The 17,517-nt window shown below is 43.3% G+C and overlaps 1 protein-coding gene across 3 annotated transcripts; it reads left to right on the plus strand.

Annotated features, from left to right (window-relative positions):
- Positions 1-10,500: 10,500 nt before the first annotated feature.
- Positions 10,501-16,334, plus strand: LOC111202108. 3 transcript variants are annotated; one of them, XM_048745748.1, is made up of 3 exons: positions 10,501-10,818; positions 10,996-11,053; positions 11,724-16,334. In XM_048745748.1, exon 3 carries the CDS (start codon positions 12,319-12,321, stop codon positions 13,693-13,695), a length of 1,377 nt encoding a protein of 458 aa, XP_048601705.1. In that variant the 5' UTR covers positions 10,501-10,818; positions 10,996-11,053; positions 11,724-12,318; the 3' UTR covers positions 13,696-16,334. The 3 variants fall into 3 exon arrangements, with proteins under 3 accessions (XP_048601705.1, XP_048601703.1, XP_048601704.1); XM_048745746.1 differs by having other exon boundaries at positions 10,501-10,785; XM_048745747.1 differs by having other exon boundaries at positions 10,501-10,785; positions 12,319-16,334.
- Positions 16,335-17,517: the final 1,183 nt, after the last annotated feature.

Here is a 17,517-nt window from a genome sequence, read left to right on the forward strand (position 1 = left end):
TCCTTGTTTCAATGTTAGTATCATTGGATTTACGAAAATGAATGAGCATCTCGTCGAAAACTATTTTAGCGTTTAGGAATAGCCAGGGATGATCAAGAGGTGCCAAGGATAATCAGGAAGACTTTCCAGGTGATGAGGTTTGCCAACAGATCGAGGCATGAGAGGAAGGATGGTGAGACCGTGGAGAGAGGCGGATGGGAGAATTTTGATCCTCGGATTTCGCTCCATCTCTTTCCTTATCCGAGATTCTTTTTCTACGATTGATGTCAGATCTTCGAATGTTGTTAAATGTTGCCAACTTTAGTTTTACGAAAGTTTTTTTCGAAAAATAATATCGAGTTTAATTTTACGAAAGTTACTCCGCAAAATGTTATCGATTTTAATTTTACGAAAGTTGTTTCGTAAAAGGTTGTCGAGCTTAATTTTTGCAAAGGTTATTTCGCAAGATGTTGTCGAGCATAATTTTAAGAGATTTGTTCTGTAAAGAAGTTTTCAAGTTTTGGTTGTACGAGAGCCGTGACGAGGTTAATTATTGCAACCAAACTTAATCAGAAGTTTTTCTCATATCCACGGGATTGATCCGTGGAAGTTTCGAGTTGTTTTTTCCGAAGTAAGATTTAGGTGACAAACATCGACAAATCGCAGAATTTGTTACTATGGAAGTGATACTTGAATTCTTACGAAACCTTAGGCTTCAGAATATGTTTTACCGGTGGGGATACGATATCCCGTTTTGCTTTATTTAGTCTTCGTCATCTGTTTTAGGTTTCGAGTGATTCTATAGAAATTAACTTCGTTTCTCTGAAATTTATTTGGAAGAAGTACAGCCGTGGGGGTTTCATAACCGATTTGTTGCGCTTCCTTTTTCTACGATAATTCTAGGGTTTTTCCGAAAGATATTCGGAAGAAGTACAGCGGCGAGTTATGTACCCGATTTTTTGTGCTTCCTTTTTTCCGCGACTAACCTAGGGTTTTTTCGCAAGATATTCAGAAGAACTACAGCGGTGAGTTATGTACCCGATTTGTTGTGCTTCCATTTTTCCGCGACTAACCTAGGGTTTTTCCGCAAGATAATTGGAAGAAGTACAGCAGTGGGTTATGTACCCGATTTGCTGTGCTTTCTTTTTCCGCGATTAACCTAGGGTTTTTCTGCGGTTTTGGGGAGAGGAAGTTTTACTTTTCGGAAAACGTGTTTTGGTAAAACCCTTACACGTTGAGATTTCTTTAGTTCGGTAATGAGCCAAACTTACGAAGTTTGATAAGATTTACCGTTTCTCTTTATGTTTTAGAAAGAGAAATCGCGAGCTCGTTTCATTGCACTTCCTCTGGTGAAAAGTCGCGACAAGGTTTTCGATTTTCCCAAGAACTGTGGCATTTGTGTAAGCGTTGGCCATAGGCGCAGTGGCGGCTGGAGTTGTCTTACCAGCGTTGTTGCGAATTGCGATTTTGTCTTTTGTATTTCCAGACATTGTTTTGATCAAGCGTTTTGCGGCTATGAGTTAGAGTAATCCGTACCCCCCTCCTTCTAGCGCCAAACTGTGGGAACCGAAATTCGCACTGTCGATTTCCATTTAAATAAGGAAAGTTAGGAAAATCCTATTTTCCCAGAGGTCCCGGATATCTGCTAAACCACACGCCAAGCAATCAAAACACGAAATAAAGACGAGAAAAATACTACTTGTAAGACCCGATCCCGACCGACTAGGCCGCGGTCGATGCCTCACGTCGCTCGGTCCATACCCTGACCAAACCTCTCAATTTTTGCGCTTTATTATAATGTCACCCATAGGCAAGGGCTAACTTAGATCTTAGCTTAAGAATACCTTTGTCATTCCCTAGCTTAGATCATTTCAACTCATACGCAGCGGAATATTCTCTACTTAACCATTGGACTAAATCCATTCTAATACTCGTCCGGTCGAATCACCTCAGCTGTGGTAAGTCTACCCAACTACCAACTAGCTCAAAGGTCGATCCTAAACCTGAATCAAGTCATACGAATCCGAGGTTCCATTCCTCTAATCCATTCCATCTAGAACTAAGCAAGAGTTTCTGGATCATACCTTAGCCACATCCACAGAGCTTGTTAGCTCATCGGCCCAGCTACTATAGCTGAATGAACTCATAGACCAGCTGATCGAGCTGTCACACTCGAACTGAGCTAAGACCGAGCTATGGCCAGCTGCCATATACTGCGTCCAGCTCCTTTACACACCAACAACTCCCTTAGGTACTGAGTCATTCATATCGAAAAGAGAGCAAAATAGATCTTATTCTGAATCCGCGTTTGAGCGTTACAACAAGGTAAGAGCCTGGGCTACGAGAGCTGTCGGCGAGATTCCTAGTTCAAAAACCCTAAGACTGCAGGACCTAACTGAGTCACAGCTCGAATAACAAAAACGGAAAGTTGCCTAAAATTGCTCTAAGTGCTAAGTTTGCTATGAAAAAGTCCTATTTTGTGCCTCTCGCCTAGGACTCCTTATATACTACTCCAAGGTCGGTTTTAGATTTTCCCTTCCTGCCCTTATGCCGTCTTAAGTGAAAAATGGAAATATTCCATTTCTTCTGATCTTCATGTTTATCCGCGGAACTTAACATTTTTTCTGCGGAAACTTATCTTTATATTTGTTTTTATAACAAAAACATAAACCGCCATAGTATCTACGAGCTCATTCTTAAAGAATCGTAAGTGGGCTTGTAGTCGCGTTTTAGACCTCGTTGGGCCGTCTTTCGACATGAAAGTTTGTTACGATTTTCTTCTCGACAAAAACAAGTTCTCGCGGTTTTTATCGTAAAGTTTCAACGGTAACTTTGATCGGAATGATGTGAGAAATGATATTGCAGCGGTACATGGGAGCTAGCATTGAGGAACAGACGAGAATGCATGGATTAGGGTCGTACCCGTTGATCGATGTCCGAGACAGTTTGTTCGATACGTAGCGACCTGGTCCGCGCTGGATCGGTCGCTGCGTAGCGACCGAACGAAAGGTTTGGTCGGTCGCTACGTAGGGACCGACCGAGTGGCTTGGTCGGTCGCTACGTAGTGACAGACTCGTTCGCGGATCGGTCACTACATAGCGGGTCGGTCGCTACGTAGCAACCAACCGAGTGGCTTGGTCGGTCGCTACGTAGCGACCGACTCGTTCGTGGGTCGGTCGCTACATAGCGACATACCGAATGGCTTGGTCGGTCGCTACGTAGCGACCGACCGAGTGGCTTGGTTGGTCGCTACGTAGCGACCGGTCGCTACGTAGCGACCGGTCGCTACATGGCGACCTTGTTTGGATCCTTTTCTGACGTTTTATGAACGTGTTTTTGGACTATGGGTGTTTAGTTTCGATGAATCAACCGAGATCAGTGCAACATTTCACCGCAAAGTTCTTCGTAAAGATTTCTTTATGAAGATTACTTTTCGTAAAAACGTTCATGCTGATTTTTACGGATATTTGGATGTTAACTTTGCTGTGACCGTTTTTGACCCCAACACTGATCCTTAGACTTTTGATAGTTTTTCCGTTCTTTCTTGACTTCCTTTTTTGTTTTTATTGCGGGAAATATTTTCTGGGGACTTTGAGACATTGATTCCGTCGTGGCCGATTTTGAACCCAACATATGGCGGCTTGATTGTCAAGTGCATAGTCATTGGAGTAGCTTGCTCAATCTACAAGTGCTTCAAGATCCCCTTGATTCATACCAGCTTTTTTGTAAGCTTCAGCATATCTCTATACTCAGCTTCAGCACTAGAACAAGACACCACCTTCTGCTTCTTGCTCTTCCAATTCACCAAGTTGCCTCCAATGAATGTACAATATCCGGTGGTTGATCTCCTGTCAGCTCTATCACCTGCCCAATCCGCATCACAGTATCCCACCACCTCAGTGCTTCCGTTGCATCCCATCCATACACCTTGGCCGGCTGTTCCATTCAGGTACATCAGTATCCTCTCCACCATGCGCCAATGATGTTCCTTTGGGACTTGCATATGCTGGCTCACCTGATTCACAGCAAAGCAAACATCAGGTCTTGTGATGGTTAAGTAGATTAGCTTACCCACTAGCTTTCTATGAAGCTTTGGATCATGAAATGGCTTGCTATCTTCAATCTCCCCCTCTCGTGGTACTTTGTATCCATCTTCCATAGGCATCTTAGCTGTCTTGCCTCCATAAGCACCTGCATCTTTCAAGAGATCAAGTGTATATTTCCTTTGAGAAATGAATAAGCCTTCCTTAGATCTACACAACTCAATCCAAGGAAGTATTTCATTTCTTCTAAGTCTTTGATTTCAAACACATATTTCAAAAACTCCTTTGTGGCTTGGTTTCCAGCCTTATCACTACCTGTTATGATGATGTCATCCACGTACACAAGTAGACAGATGATATCTGATGGTGTGTTGAGAGTGAAGAGAGTGTGATCCAGTTAAGACTTTCTAAAGCCACGCCCATTCAATGTTGTACTCAGCTTATTGTACCAAGTTCTAGGCGACTGTTTCAGTCCATAAATGGCTTTCTTGAGTCTCAATACATTCCCTGGCTTAACAAGACTCTCAAGACCTGGAGGATGCATATAGACTTCATCTTCTAGTTCTCCTTGAAGAAATGCATTCTTCATATCCATCTGCCAAAGATTCCATCCAAGATTCACAGCCACTGATAATACAATTCTAATAGTGTGAAGCTTGGCCACATGAGCAAATGTATCTATATAATCTTCTCAATAAGTCTGAGTGTATCCTCTAGCCACCAGTCTTGTTCTATTTCTTTCAATCTTTCCATTGGGGAGATATTTGATTGTAAATATCCATCTGCTAGTTACTGTCTACTTGCCTTTTGGTAACTCACTTTCATACCATGTCTCGTTCTTAATCATAGCATTAGCTTCATCACCAACCGACTCCTTCCAATCCTTATGTAGCATTGCTTCTTCATATGACCTCGGAACAAAGCTCTCATCCAAGCTCACCATGAACGAACAATGATCATCTGGAAACTTGGCGAATGAACACACAGCTTGGGAAGGATGCTCCATAGCCTGGGCATTGTAGTACACTCTCGTGTTTACCCAGTTGGAAGAATCCTTCTTTAGCCGTGTGCTTCTCCTCAAAGAAACATGAACATGCTCAATAGCAGGCTCCACAACTTCTCCCTCAACTACATTGGTTTCAATCTGATCTTCTTGGATAGATTCTTCTTCACCTTGTATCACTCCTTGATCATGGTTATCCGAGTCTTGATCTTCATGATCTTCAGTCTCAGGTTCATTTCCCCCCTCATGATCAAGGTGTGATGGTTCTTCAGAGTCATTAACGCTTGTTGGTTGCTGATCCTTGGACATGTTGATCCCAAGTCCTTCTAGCACACGCCTAAGACTTGTAGCTTTATCAGATGGCTGAGACAAATCTTCAAGATCTTCCCACTTCCTATCTCCATAAAAGCTCTTATCCTCCAAGAACTTGACGTCTCTAGACACAAGAACTCTCCTGGCATCTGAGTCGTAGAATTTGTACCCCTTTTGTGAGGTTGAGTAGCCGCTGAACATATCCCTTATACTCTTGGCTTCTAGCTTGTTCCTCAGCTCGCCTGGTACCAGCACAAAGCACACACACCCAAACACCATTAGATGATCCAGTACCGGTTTGCTTCTGTTGAGAACTTCGTAGGGTGCTTGATCTTCCAAGATCTTGGTTGGTATCCTATTAATCAGATAATACGCCGAGATCACAGCATCACTCCAAAATCTCTTTGGTACACTTGTGTGAAACATCATAGACCTTGCCACCTCCATTAGATGTATGTTCTTCCTCTCAGCCACTCCATTCTGTTGAGGAGTGTTGGGACAGCTTGTCCGATGGAGAATCCCATGTTGAGCTAGATGGTTCTTGAATGCATTGCCAGTATACTCTCCACCATTATCAGACTTGAAAATCTTAATCTTGGCATTATACTGGTTAGATACATAAGATTGAAAGTTTTTAAATGCATCAAGAACCCTATCATTTGTTTTAATGAGTGTTATCCAGGTGTATTTAGATTTTTCATCTATGAATGTGACAAAGTACTTGTAATTATCTCTAGATAAACATGGAGCAGTCCATACATCAGAGTGAATAAGATCAAAGCAATTATCATAGATAGTAGTAGATCTTTTAAACACAGTCTTACAATGTTATCCCAAGATACAAGTCTCACAATCATTATTTTTAAACATGACACCTGGTAACATTAAGCTCAAGGCTCTAACATGTGGATGTCCTAGCCTAGAACGCAATAATGCACCTTTACTTAAAACAGAACTCAACAAACAACTAGAAATGGGGGCAATGTCTTCAAGTAAATAAAGATCTCCTTTGGTTACTCCTTGCCCAATCAACTTACTCCTCTCAATATCCTGAAATTTCACATCATTAGTGTAGATCCTAAAATATACACTAAGAATTTGATAGTGATCGGGAGTTCAATCTGGGGAAGAAAATAACGTGGGAAACGATATCCTCAGAACACAACGATATAATCAGGTATGAGTTGACAAAATGGACTCTATTCGTATACCGAATAGCATAGGTATTTCGATTGAAGGAAGATCGTGACTGAACTCGGGATCGAGCTGCCTACGTACCCGTCAAGGGATCAAGTCTAAACGTAGTTTGGTTATAATCATCTCGAATGAGATGTCAGTTTCATCGGTCCGGAGTGAGACCTCGGTTTCGCTGGTCTCAGGCTAGATGTCTGCTTTGCGATCTCTTGTCTGGAATGAGAAGTATTCGATGTCTGGTTGACGAATTCAATTAACTCAAACTATCCGCATACGATCTCGTTAGATCGATCTTGTCGTACGAAGTAAGCTCGTGTCATTAACGTGATACACACGAGGGTTGCTTTCGTCATAGACTCTTGTCTTTAACAAACACAACAATGTGTTTACTTCGTGAGATGGACATTAGGAAACTCATCTCTCTCGTTCTTATTCAGCCAAGAAATAATGGAAGAATTGTTTCCTCATGAAATAGATATAATGATTCCACCATGTGTGGGTGGAGGATGAAGTGATCTTGGTGATACCGAAGTCTCTCTACTTCTTCGTGAGTCTTTATTCTTTTGTTTATATCCTTTTTGTCTTTATTTCCTCCAAGGAGAAGCCCCCCTCTTCGTTATATCCAATGCCTCTTTTATATGAGAGCCAGGTTGTTGCAAGAAGCTAGTAATATGGTTAATAATTTGTTTCACATGCTCCACCTTTCTAGCTATGACTTATTCTTTATTGATCGCTATCCGAGATATGCGGAGAATAATTCTCTTGTTCTTTGACTCAATCATACTCAAAGAACCTCGGGCTCTATGGGCCGACTTCGGGTTACGGGTTCTCATGGGCATGTCTAAGCTCAACTCGAGGTCGTCGTTAACCGGTTTCTTATCCTTTTGGCGGGAAGAATTAAGTGCTAAATTATGGTCCAACATTTGTCCCCCCAGTTCTTCAAGTGAAGCGATGAGGTTGGAGAACGGAGAAGCCTTTTATCAATTGAGACAACATGACTCCGAGCCATTTTCTTCTTTAATGAGTTTGCAAAGTCGTTCGCTATTCGATGGCGAGATCATGCATGAACGATTGCATTGAGTGTTCGATCTTGGTTCTTTCATGATCGAAATGAGAGTTTCTCCAAGCAAATAGATAAATTGCATCAAGTCGTTAAAAGTTGGTTTGATCATTGAGTGATCGACCTCTTTTATGCATATGGATCCGACAGGAGATTGATGTATTTTCTGAAAAAGTTGTTTGAAATATGGGGAGTGGAAAGAATTTGTGGCTTTAAAAATACGAGGTCGAGCTCGCCGATAGAGTTACTGAGTTTAAAAAGTATCGAGTTTGTTTCTGTGTATGAGATTTTGATGTGAGCCTGGTCGTTTATTTTGTATCGGCTAAGGTTTATGTCAATATTTTTTTGTTTGTGTAAAAGTGTTGGAAATATAGATATAATCCCAATGAATCATTAAGTCAATGCAAAATGATTGGCTACACGCAAAGAGTCGAACGTTTACTTTGGTTCGGCTGTAGGAGCGATTTATATCGATTGTCCTTGAGATGTTTTGCGAGATGGAAGCTGATCAGAAATCCAACTCGCGGACCAGTGGTGGCCAAAGGACGCAGTTTATTGATGTTGAAGGTGGTTTAGGTTGATGAGAGCTTGGGTCGTTTGAGACCACTTGGTAAAAATCGCTAAGAGCTCGAGCAATAAGAGTGTATAGAACATTTTCCAGTTGTATAAGTTTATTTATGAACTCGTGAAACAAACTAATGAATAAATATGAGTTTGATAACTTACAAGATCGCAATAGAAATGCAAGAACCTGTATTGTCTGATTCAGTATATTGATATGCGTAAATAGATTATAAAGAATTGTTTACCGACATGGGCGTGTTCTAGTCTTGGTGACTGCGAACTACCGAAGAAGAAGTGGTGTTGGATCGTGTGTTCTTCATGTAACTGATGATAGGACGAGATATTCAGGCTGTGAATTATTGACTTAATATCTGCACAACTCATAGTTCGCCATCGTGGACCATGTCGCGCTTACCGCCTCTTGTGGTTTTGCTTTTGTTTGAAAATACTTTTAGTGATGCTTTGGATTTTGTTTGTGATTTTCCATGATTTGGTATATACATAATCTATTTGCTTCTTCTATGGAAAAGGATATACTGGCTCCTTAAGTAGTTCGAGATCATTTGAAGTCGGGCGTTCGATGGCTCTTTTCATAATGAAGTGGGTGGATTTGTCACTTAAGGAGTGTGGAATGCAAGGCTTGAGCTTTCTTCGCGCCTCTTCGGTATCTTTGTCGCGATCTGCTTGATATCGTCCTAAATATTTTTCTTGAGGCATGATAAGAGCTTGTTCAAAAGCTCACTACCGATATGAGAGTGTTAAGTTTCATTGGCTCCTTAACTTCAGCTCTTTGGGAATTGTGTTGGGCGATCATCTTGAAGAGTCGAGCTCGGCCACTGAGCTGGTAAGGTTCCTTGGACATATGGCTCATTGTTTTCGTGGAGCAAGATGCATTTTCGCCCCCTTGAGCTTCTGCATCAGAGGTCGAACTCGATGCCATTATCGGAAAAGGGCCACTTTGTCGATCCTTCGTGTTTCACGAGCTCGTTAAAGGTCGAGTTTGTCTATTTTTAATTCGGATGCAAGATCTGTATTTGCTTAATGACGGTGGATAAGTGTTTCATATAGTTTGTATCTGCGACCGTAGGGTTTCGGAAGCTCGATAGCTCGAGGGATTTTTGCGTTGTCTTCGGTTGGTTAAATTGCCTGGAGCGCGAGTTGCTAGGCTTTCGCGTTCGAGCTAGCTGATTCAATCTTTGCCAAGTCTATTGAGACTCGGGCTGTGGTGGTTTGATTTAGATCGTGGTGCTGTCGTGATGTGGTTGAAGGAAGAATAACTATCCTCACATCAAAATAAGTGAACATATTTTGTTGATCGTGTGTTGGTCGAGATAGTCGTGGTTTAGATCTCGTGAAAAGTAGGGGAGATCCTCGGCTTTTGCCAATGCAAAGACCTAATTGTGTTATGAATTAATCATAAATAGATGACACTTCTTCTTTTAGCTCTTAATCTTTGGAGGGTCCACTTTTTCCCTTTCATCAAACGGTGGTGAAGATTTTTATACTGGTAATAATGTTTATGGTTTCTTCGTTGGTGTTGCTCCGCCCGAGAGATCCCCGTCTCGAGTGAGACCGTTTAGTAACAAATATAGCTACGTTCGGGGCCTCCTTTTAGGAACTCGTGGATTCGTGCCATTCCTTTAATGATGATTAACAAGAATTTATATTTTTGTTTTCAGGTCACAAGCTTAACGTTCTCGTCTCGTGGAAAGTGGGGTAGTCTCGTTTCTTGACGTCTCCTCGATCTTATACTTACACATATTGAGATCTTGGGAATCGGGTGTGATGTAGGGTTTGTAACCGTGGTCTCCGATGAGAACATGGTTTTCTTGGTGTTTGTACATGAATGTCATTCTTGAGTTAACACAGATCATATTATTGGAAAATATGATGGGACAGTATATATGAATTTATTGTGGTGAGAAATTGATCTCTCATAAATTCCAAAGTTGAATGATGATCACAAGAAGGGGAGAGTGTATTCCTCATTCTTCATCTCACGGGTTCTTGTTTGTTTTAGGTGGAAGAGAATGGGGTTTGTCCTCCCCTCTGGAAGATGCTCGGTCTCAACAAATACGTCTCCGTATTTCTTTTGCTTAAGCATCAACAACTGTGTAATGACCCACCACTCCCACCATCTCCACTTCTTTCTCCAACCCCACCACTTCCACCTTCTCTTCCACCATCTTCACCTTCTTCCCCACCATCTTCAACTTCTATAAAACTTAAGAAAGAGAGAGAGAGAGAGAGAGAGAGAGAGAGAGAGAGAGAGAGAGAGAGAGAGAGAGAGAGAGAGAGAGAGAGAGAGAGAGAGAGCTCACCCCGCCGGACCACACACGCAGGACGTCGTCAAGCTCGTCACCACCATCATCCGCAACCAAAGACTACCATCGTGTTCCTCTCGTCGAGACGAATCCGTGGCCACCAAAAACGCCTCAATCGGAGTCCGGACGAAGCCGCACGCGCCTCCGGAAGTTTCGCCTCTGCGCGCGTGAGGTACACGCGCCGCCGCCGGAAAACGTCGCCACCGCCGGACCACCGTCCCCCGCCGCCGGAATATCCGCCGTCGCCGCCGTTGACCGTCGCCGGTAACTCGCCGGTGACTCGGTCAACTCGTCCGAGTCAACTCAGTGAGTCAACTCGGTTGACTCGGTTAACCACTGGTTTGACCGGTTTAAATTGATTTCGTTTCGGTTAGGGTAAACCGGTCGGTTTAGTCAAATCGATTTCTGGTCAAAGCTTGACCGGGTTGACTTTGACCAACGAGTTGACTTTTCCGTAAATACCCGTTTTAAACCGTTCGAAAGGCGTTCTGACTCGAAATTTCGATCTGATTTCAGATTTGGAGTCCATTTGAGCAGCTGGAGGTCATATATACCACTTCTCTTCATTGCTAAGGTGAGGGCTATTCCGTTAAATCCCGAGCTAGTTTAGTACTACCATTATGGAAAGTTTAGTTTCGAAACATGATCCGTCTTTGTGAATCGAGTCTATTTGAGAGTCTTGCTTGTTCATTATTGATATTGATTGTTAACTGGAATTAGGATAATAGAGGATTCAACGATTGTGTGAAATGATTGATGCTAAGAACTGCTATATATATGTATATACATAGTTATGAGTAGGGACTATGTGATGAGGGCGTGAGTTCAGAGATGTCTGAGCTTCGACGCTACGGTGTGATATGGGCGTGAGTTCAGAGACGTTTGAGCTTCGACGCTACTGTTTGGGGCGTGGTGCAGAGACGTTTGCATTCGACGCTACGATGGGCGGGGGTACAGAGACAGACTGTACTAGCGACGCTTCGAGTATATGTATATATCCGTATGAGGAGATGCGTGGTGCAGAGAGTAGCTATGTACTATAAGCGCATGAGTTGTAACGGCTAGTCCTCTAGCCGAATATTGATTATTATGTGTGGTGTAATAGGCACCGTGTTTGTTTCATGCTAGAGCTAGGCCTACATTTTAGTAGTGCTATGAACTCAGTCTGTGGTTTGCGGTTTAGCATCCCATACCTCGCTGGGCAACTCCCCTGTTGCTCACCCCTCCTTCTTTCCCCCTTTCAGGTGAGACCGACGAGCAGGAGTGATTATCGGACCGGTGCTATTGGGCTTTTGGGCTTCTATCGCTTTTACCGCTTTTATCTTTATCGGGTCTTTAGGCCTTTGGACTTTTATCGTTTATGTTATTCCTATTTCAGACTTTCGGTTTATGTCGTATTTTATATTTCGGATGTTATCGTTATCGGGCCTTTTGGCGTTATGCTATCGTATTGACTTTTATATTATGGTGGAAATTATTATTATTATTTGAGTTGTATTATTATTTTATTTCCGCTTTAATCTATTTATTATATTTCGAAAGTGACGGGTGTCACATTTTGGTATCAGAGCTATTTATTTATCGTAACATTTTATTATGTAAATCGGGGTGTCACAATTTGGTATCAGAGCGGGTTCCGTCCCGGCTCCGACCCGGGATGGCGATTTTTGGAGACCTGGTTTTATTCGGTTTTGACGGTTTTAAACGATTTCAAAATATTTTCGGGGATTTGGGAATTTTGAAAATAAAAATAAATAGCATCTTTCCGTTCGATATCACTTCTCCTTAAATGTTGGTATCCAAAGTTCAGCGTAAGTTAACTTTTCGCTTTCCTTTTAGATGCCGCCAAGGAGAAGAACCACCCGTGCCCAGACCGCCAGAGCCGTTAGAGACAATGTAGATGAGCATGAGCAGCCTGCAGTTCCACCACCCGCGGCTCCACCAGTTGATCAGGATGCATTGAGACAGATGGTTCAGGATGCCGCTAGACAGGCCGCTCAGGAGGCACTTCAGCAGATTGCCCAGGAGGCAGCCAGGCAGGCCGCTCAGGAGGCCGCCCGAGTAGCTGCTCAGGAGGTTGCTCGTCAGATGGCTGCCGTTCAGCAGGGTCCTCAGGTTCAGGCGCAGCAGGGTCCGCAGATTCGGGTTCAGCAAGTTCCACTGGTTCAGGTCCAACAGGATCAGCAGGGTCCAGTTCAGCAGTTTGCTCATGGTGTTCAGGATCTACCGCCACCACCACCGCGACCTCATGTTTACCCGGTTTATGATGAGAGGTTCTACAGGCTGACATGTCAGATGAGAAACATGGAGATGGAGCATTTTAGCGGAACAGTGGATGCTGTAGCTGCACATGATTGGAAGTTAGCCTTGCAACGGAAGCTGGAGATTATTGAGTGTCCACCAGAGTTGTCGCTCAGATTGACTATGCAGTACCTTCGTGGAGATGCTCTTATATGGTGGGAGGGAATACGATTGAGTCACTTTGGGCCAGAGAGGCTTACCTTCGCAGACTTCATCCGAGAGTTCGATAGGAAATACTTTCCGAAGGAAGCTATGGATAGGAAGAAATGCGAGTTCGAGCATGTAAGTCAGGGTAAGATGTCTATCAGGGAGTATGAGGTTGTGTTTAACCAACTTCGCAGGTTTGCTGGAGAGGGCATTTTAGAGGAAGACCTGATGAGGAAATTTTTGAATGGGATGCGAGTAGAGATTCGTAACAGGTGCCGTGTCGCCACTTATCACAGATTGGGAGACTTGGTGGAGAAAGCTGCCGAGCAGGAGGCAGGTTTGGCAGAGGAGCAGAAGTACACCAAGGCAGATCAGCCTAAGTTTGGAGGGACTTTAGAGGCACAGCAGAGGACATGGGACAAACCGAGCATACAATGCTTTTATTGTGGAAAGATGGGACATAAGAGTAGGGTTTGTCGGAGTAGGCTATTTGATGCCCAGTTTGCGCCACCAGCAGCGGCAGCAGCACCAGTAGTGGATGTTAGGAACTGTTTTGGTTGTAACCAGCCTGGTCACATTTTCAGAGACTGTCCGAGGAGGGGTAATGCAGCGCTTCCACCACCACCGAAGCGTTTAGCCATCGCTCCACGTGTGTTTACAGTTGGAGATCCCCAGGGAGCTGAGCCGATAGCGGGTATGTTCTTATCATACTTGCTTGTGTTAATATTTGTGGTTTTGTGGTTATCTTGTATAGTTCGAGATTTGTGAATCTCGTGTATGATTGGTTGTGGTTGGTGTGAGTTACCTCACGGCTTATTTGACTTAAGAGCTTTTCATAGTTTTGTGAGTTTGCGTTTGGTTAAGTTTTAGTCTTTTTAGGGGGATCTTCTAACCGAAAGATAAGCAGATTTAGATTGTTGTTATGGAGAGCTTGTTGTTATGGAGAGTTTGAGAGCGATCAGGAATTCATCGTGATGTACCTGTTATCATTTGAGTATTATGATGGCACCGTCGAAGTTTTATGGTGGGTCTGGTCGTACACCACTTTGTTGGACCAAAGTGGGGGAGCAATATGAGTTAGAACTATTAATGGTTCAAGAGACGGTAGAGCAAAGGATATGCTCAAGGATTGGCTTTCGGAAGCCCATGACGTCAGAGGATTTATGCAGCTAAGCACCGTAAGGATTTAGAGCTACATATGGGCATACCTTAAAATAAGGACATTTCAGGAGGAGCCTAAGACTCAGAAGATAAAGGAGCTTAAACCGAGATACATGGAATTGTATCCTGCACTGGAGTGGATTGGATTAGTTGCTTGCAGTTACTTTATCAGCAGTATATCAGCCTTCTAGGACTTGGTTCATATGACAGCATTGCAAAAGTTGAGAAGGCGCTATAATTATTTTGCAGTTGACGTCAAGTGAGTTCATAAAGATTTTATGGACCTTATCATCTATTGAAGATTTTGGATCATCAAGAGAAAACAGTTCGGGGAATATCGACTGTGTTTGTCCGAGTTCGTTGGGGAGGGAGATAAGACTCAGGAGGAGACCTGAAAAGCCGAGCGACGATTAGTATTCGAGGTTTTGCTATGATGATATTGGGCACGTCAACTTATGACATGAATTCGGGGACGAATTCCTTATAAGTGGGGGAGAATTGTAATGACCCACCACTCCCACCATCTCCACTTCTTTCTCCAACCCCACCACTTCCACCTTCTCTTCCACCATCTTCACCTTCTTCCCCACCATCTTCAACTTCTATAAAACTTAAGAAAGAGAGAGAGAGAGAGAGAGAGAGAGAGAGAGAGAGAGAGAGAGAGAGAGAGAGAGAGAGAGAGAGAGAGAGAGAGAGAGAGAGAAGAAGAAGAGAGAAAGCTCACCTGAGCTCATCGCCGGAGCCACCACACGCCAGGACGTCGTCAAGCTCGTCACCACCATCATCCGCAACCAAAGACTACCATCGTGTTCCTCTCGTCGAGACGAATCCGTGGCCACCAAAAACGCCTCAATCGGAGTCCGGACGAAGCCGCACGCGCCTCCGGAAGTTTCGCCTCTGCGCGCGTGAGGTACACGCGCCGCCGCCGGAAAACGTCGCCACCGCCGGACCACCGTCCCCCGCCGCCGGAATATCCGCCGTCGCCGCCGTTGACCGTCGCCGGTAACTCGCCGGTGACTCGGTCAACTCGTCCGAGTCAACTCAGTGAGTCAACTCGGTTGACTCGGTTAACCACTGGTTTGACCGGTTTAAATTGATTTCGTTTCGGTTAGGGTAAACCGGTCGGTTTAGTCAAATCGATTTCTGGTCAAAGCTTGACCGGGTTGACTTTGACCAACGAGTTGACTTTTCCGTAAATACCCGTTTTAAACCGTTCGAAAGGCGTTCTGACTCGAAATTTCGATCTGATTTCAGATTTGGAGTCCATTTGAGCAGCTGGAGGTCATATATACCACTTCTCTTCATTGCTAAGGTGAGGGCTATTCCGTTAAATCCCGAGCTAGTTTAGTACTACCATTATGGAAAGTTTAGTTTCGAAACATGATCCGTCTTTGTGAATCGAGTCTATTTGAGAGTCTTGCTTGTTCATTATTGATATTGATTGTTAACTGGAATTAGGATAATAGAGGATTCAACGATTGTGTGAAATGATTGATGCTAAGAACTGCTATATATATGTATATACAAAGTTATGAGTAGGGACTATGTGATGAGGGCGTGAGTTCAGAGATGTCTGAGCTTCGACGCTACGGTGTGATATGGGCGTGAGTTCAGAGACGTTTGAGCTTCGACGCTACTGTTTGGGGCGTGGTGCAGAGACGTTTGCATTCGACGCTACGATGGGCGGGGGTACAGAGACAGACTGTACTAGCGACGCTTCGAGTATATGTATATATCCGTATGAGGAGATGCGTGGTGCAGAGAGTAGCTATGTACTATAAGCGCATGAGTTGTAACGGCTAGTCCTCTAGCCGAATATTGATTATTATGTGTGGTGTAATAGGCACCGTGTTTGTTTCATGCTAGAGCTAGGCCTACATTTTAGTAGTGCTATGAACTCAGTCTGTGGTTTGCGGTTTAGCATCCCATACCTCGCTGGGCAACTCCCCTGTTGCTCACCCCTCCTTCTTTCCCCCTTTCAGGTGAGACCGACGAGCAGGAGTGATTATCGGACCGGTGTTATTGGGCTTTTGGGCTTCTATCGCTTTTACCGCTTTTATCTTTATCGGGTCTTTAGGCCTTTGGACTTTTATCGTTTATGTTATTCCTATTTCAGACTTTCGGTTTATGTCGTATTTTATATTTCGGATGTTATCGTTATCGGGCCTTTTGGCGTTATGCTATCGTATTGACTTTTATATTATGGTGGAAATTATTATTATTATTTGAGTTGTATTATTATTTTATTTCCGCTTTAATCTATTTATTATATTTCGAAAGTGACGGGTGTCACATTTTGGTATCAGAGCTATTTATTTATCGTAACATTTTATTATGTAAATCGGGGTGTCACAAACTGCCTTTCTGTTTTTCCAGGTGATCATAGGTGGAGAGATCGTTAATGGCTTTTTTTTTTAGCGGGAGAGATCTGGTGATAAATCTGGGTCCAATAGTTAGTTGCCCCCCAGTACTTCGAGTGAGGTGACGAGATTGAAGGACGAAAAGTCAGCTTTCCTCTGCTGGCGAAGTCGCATGGAATACTCTCTTCTACTCGTTTGTCAGTCAATATGAGATCGAGTCTAACGTAGTTTATTATTACCATCTCTATAGGGACGTCAGTTATATCAGTCTTGAGCGAGACATCAGTTTCGTTTGGAGCGAGACATTTATTTTAGTAGATATGGAGACGTTTTTACTTCGTGCAATGGATATAAAGAATTGAATATACTTTCGTCTCCTCAAACAATATTAGTTGTTTGATCGTTCGCCTTGTAGGTGTAATGATTCCATAACACATTAATAGAAAATGCGGTGGTTTTTCTGGATGTGGCTCGCTAATTAGTCCGAGCTCTTCGTTTTTCCAATCACATGATGGAAAGCTGTGTCTTTGTTATACAGTGAAGTGATAACAACATATTTTTCTTTTTCGTTGTCTCTCTTGTTGAATCAGAGAAGTCTCTAAGAGCTCGTGCTTTTCTGGAAAGTGGAGAGTTCGTCATAGGGAAAGGTGTTTACGGTTTTAGCTTCCGATCTCTGGCGCGTTCTGTCCTTTCGATCCAGCGATGGTCAGGATATCGATTGTTTCTTCGTTGTTCCGTGAGAGAGAGGTGCATGTAGTTGTGATTCTTCCAGCTTGCGAGTTCTCGTTCATGGGGGTCGAATGAATATTAACCTTAATTCAAATCTCTGATGGCCGAATTTATAGTCACTTCGAAGGAGACGTCTATTTCATCGGTCTTGAACAGAACGTTGAGTTCGTCGGTTTTCGTTCGAACGAAAAATCGAGTTCGTTGATTCTTATAAGAATTCTGGTTTGTTTCTTCACCAAACACGTAGTCGTATCAGGGAGACAGAAGGGACATGGAGAGCGACCTCTTCTTTAGTTCGTGTCCGTCTCTATTACGAGGTGACGACCTTCATTCTTGTAAA

This window comes from Brassica napus, chromosome C1 (assembly GCF_020379485.1).
Source record: "Brassica napus cultivar Da-Ae chromosome C1, Da-Ae, whole genome shotgun sequence".
NCBI classification, from domain to species: domain Eukaryota; kingdom Viridiplantae; phylum Streptophyta; class Magnoliopsida; order Brassicales; family Brassicaceae; genus Brassica; species Brassica napus.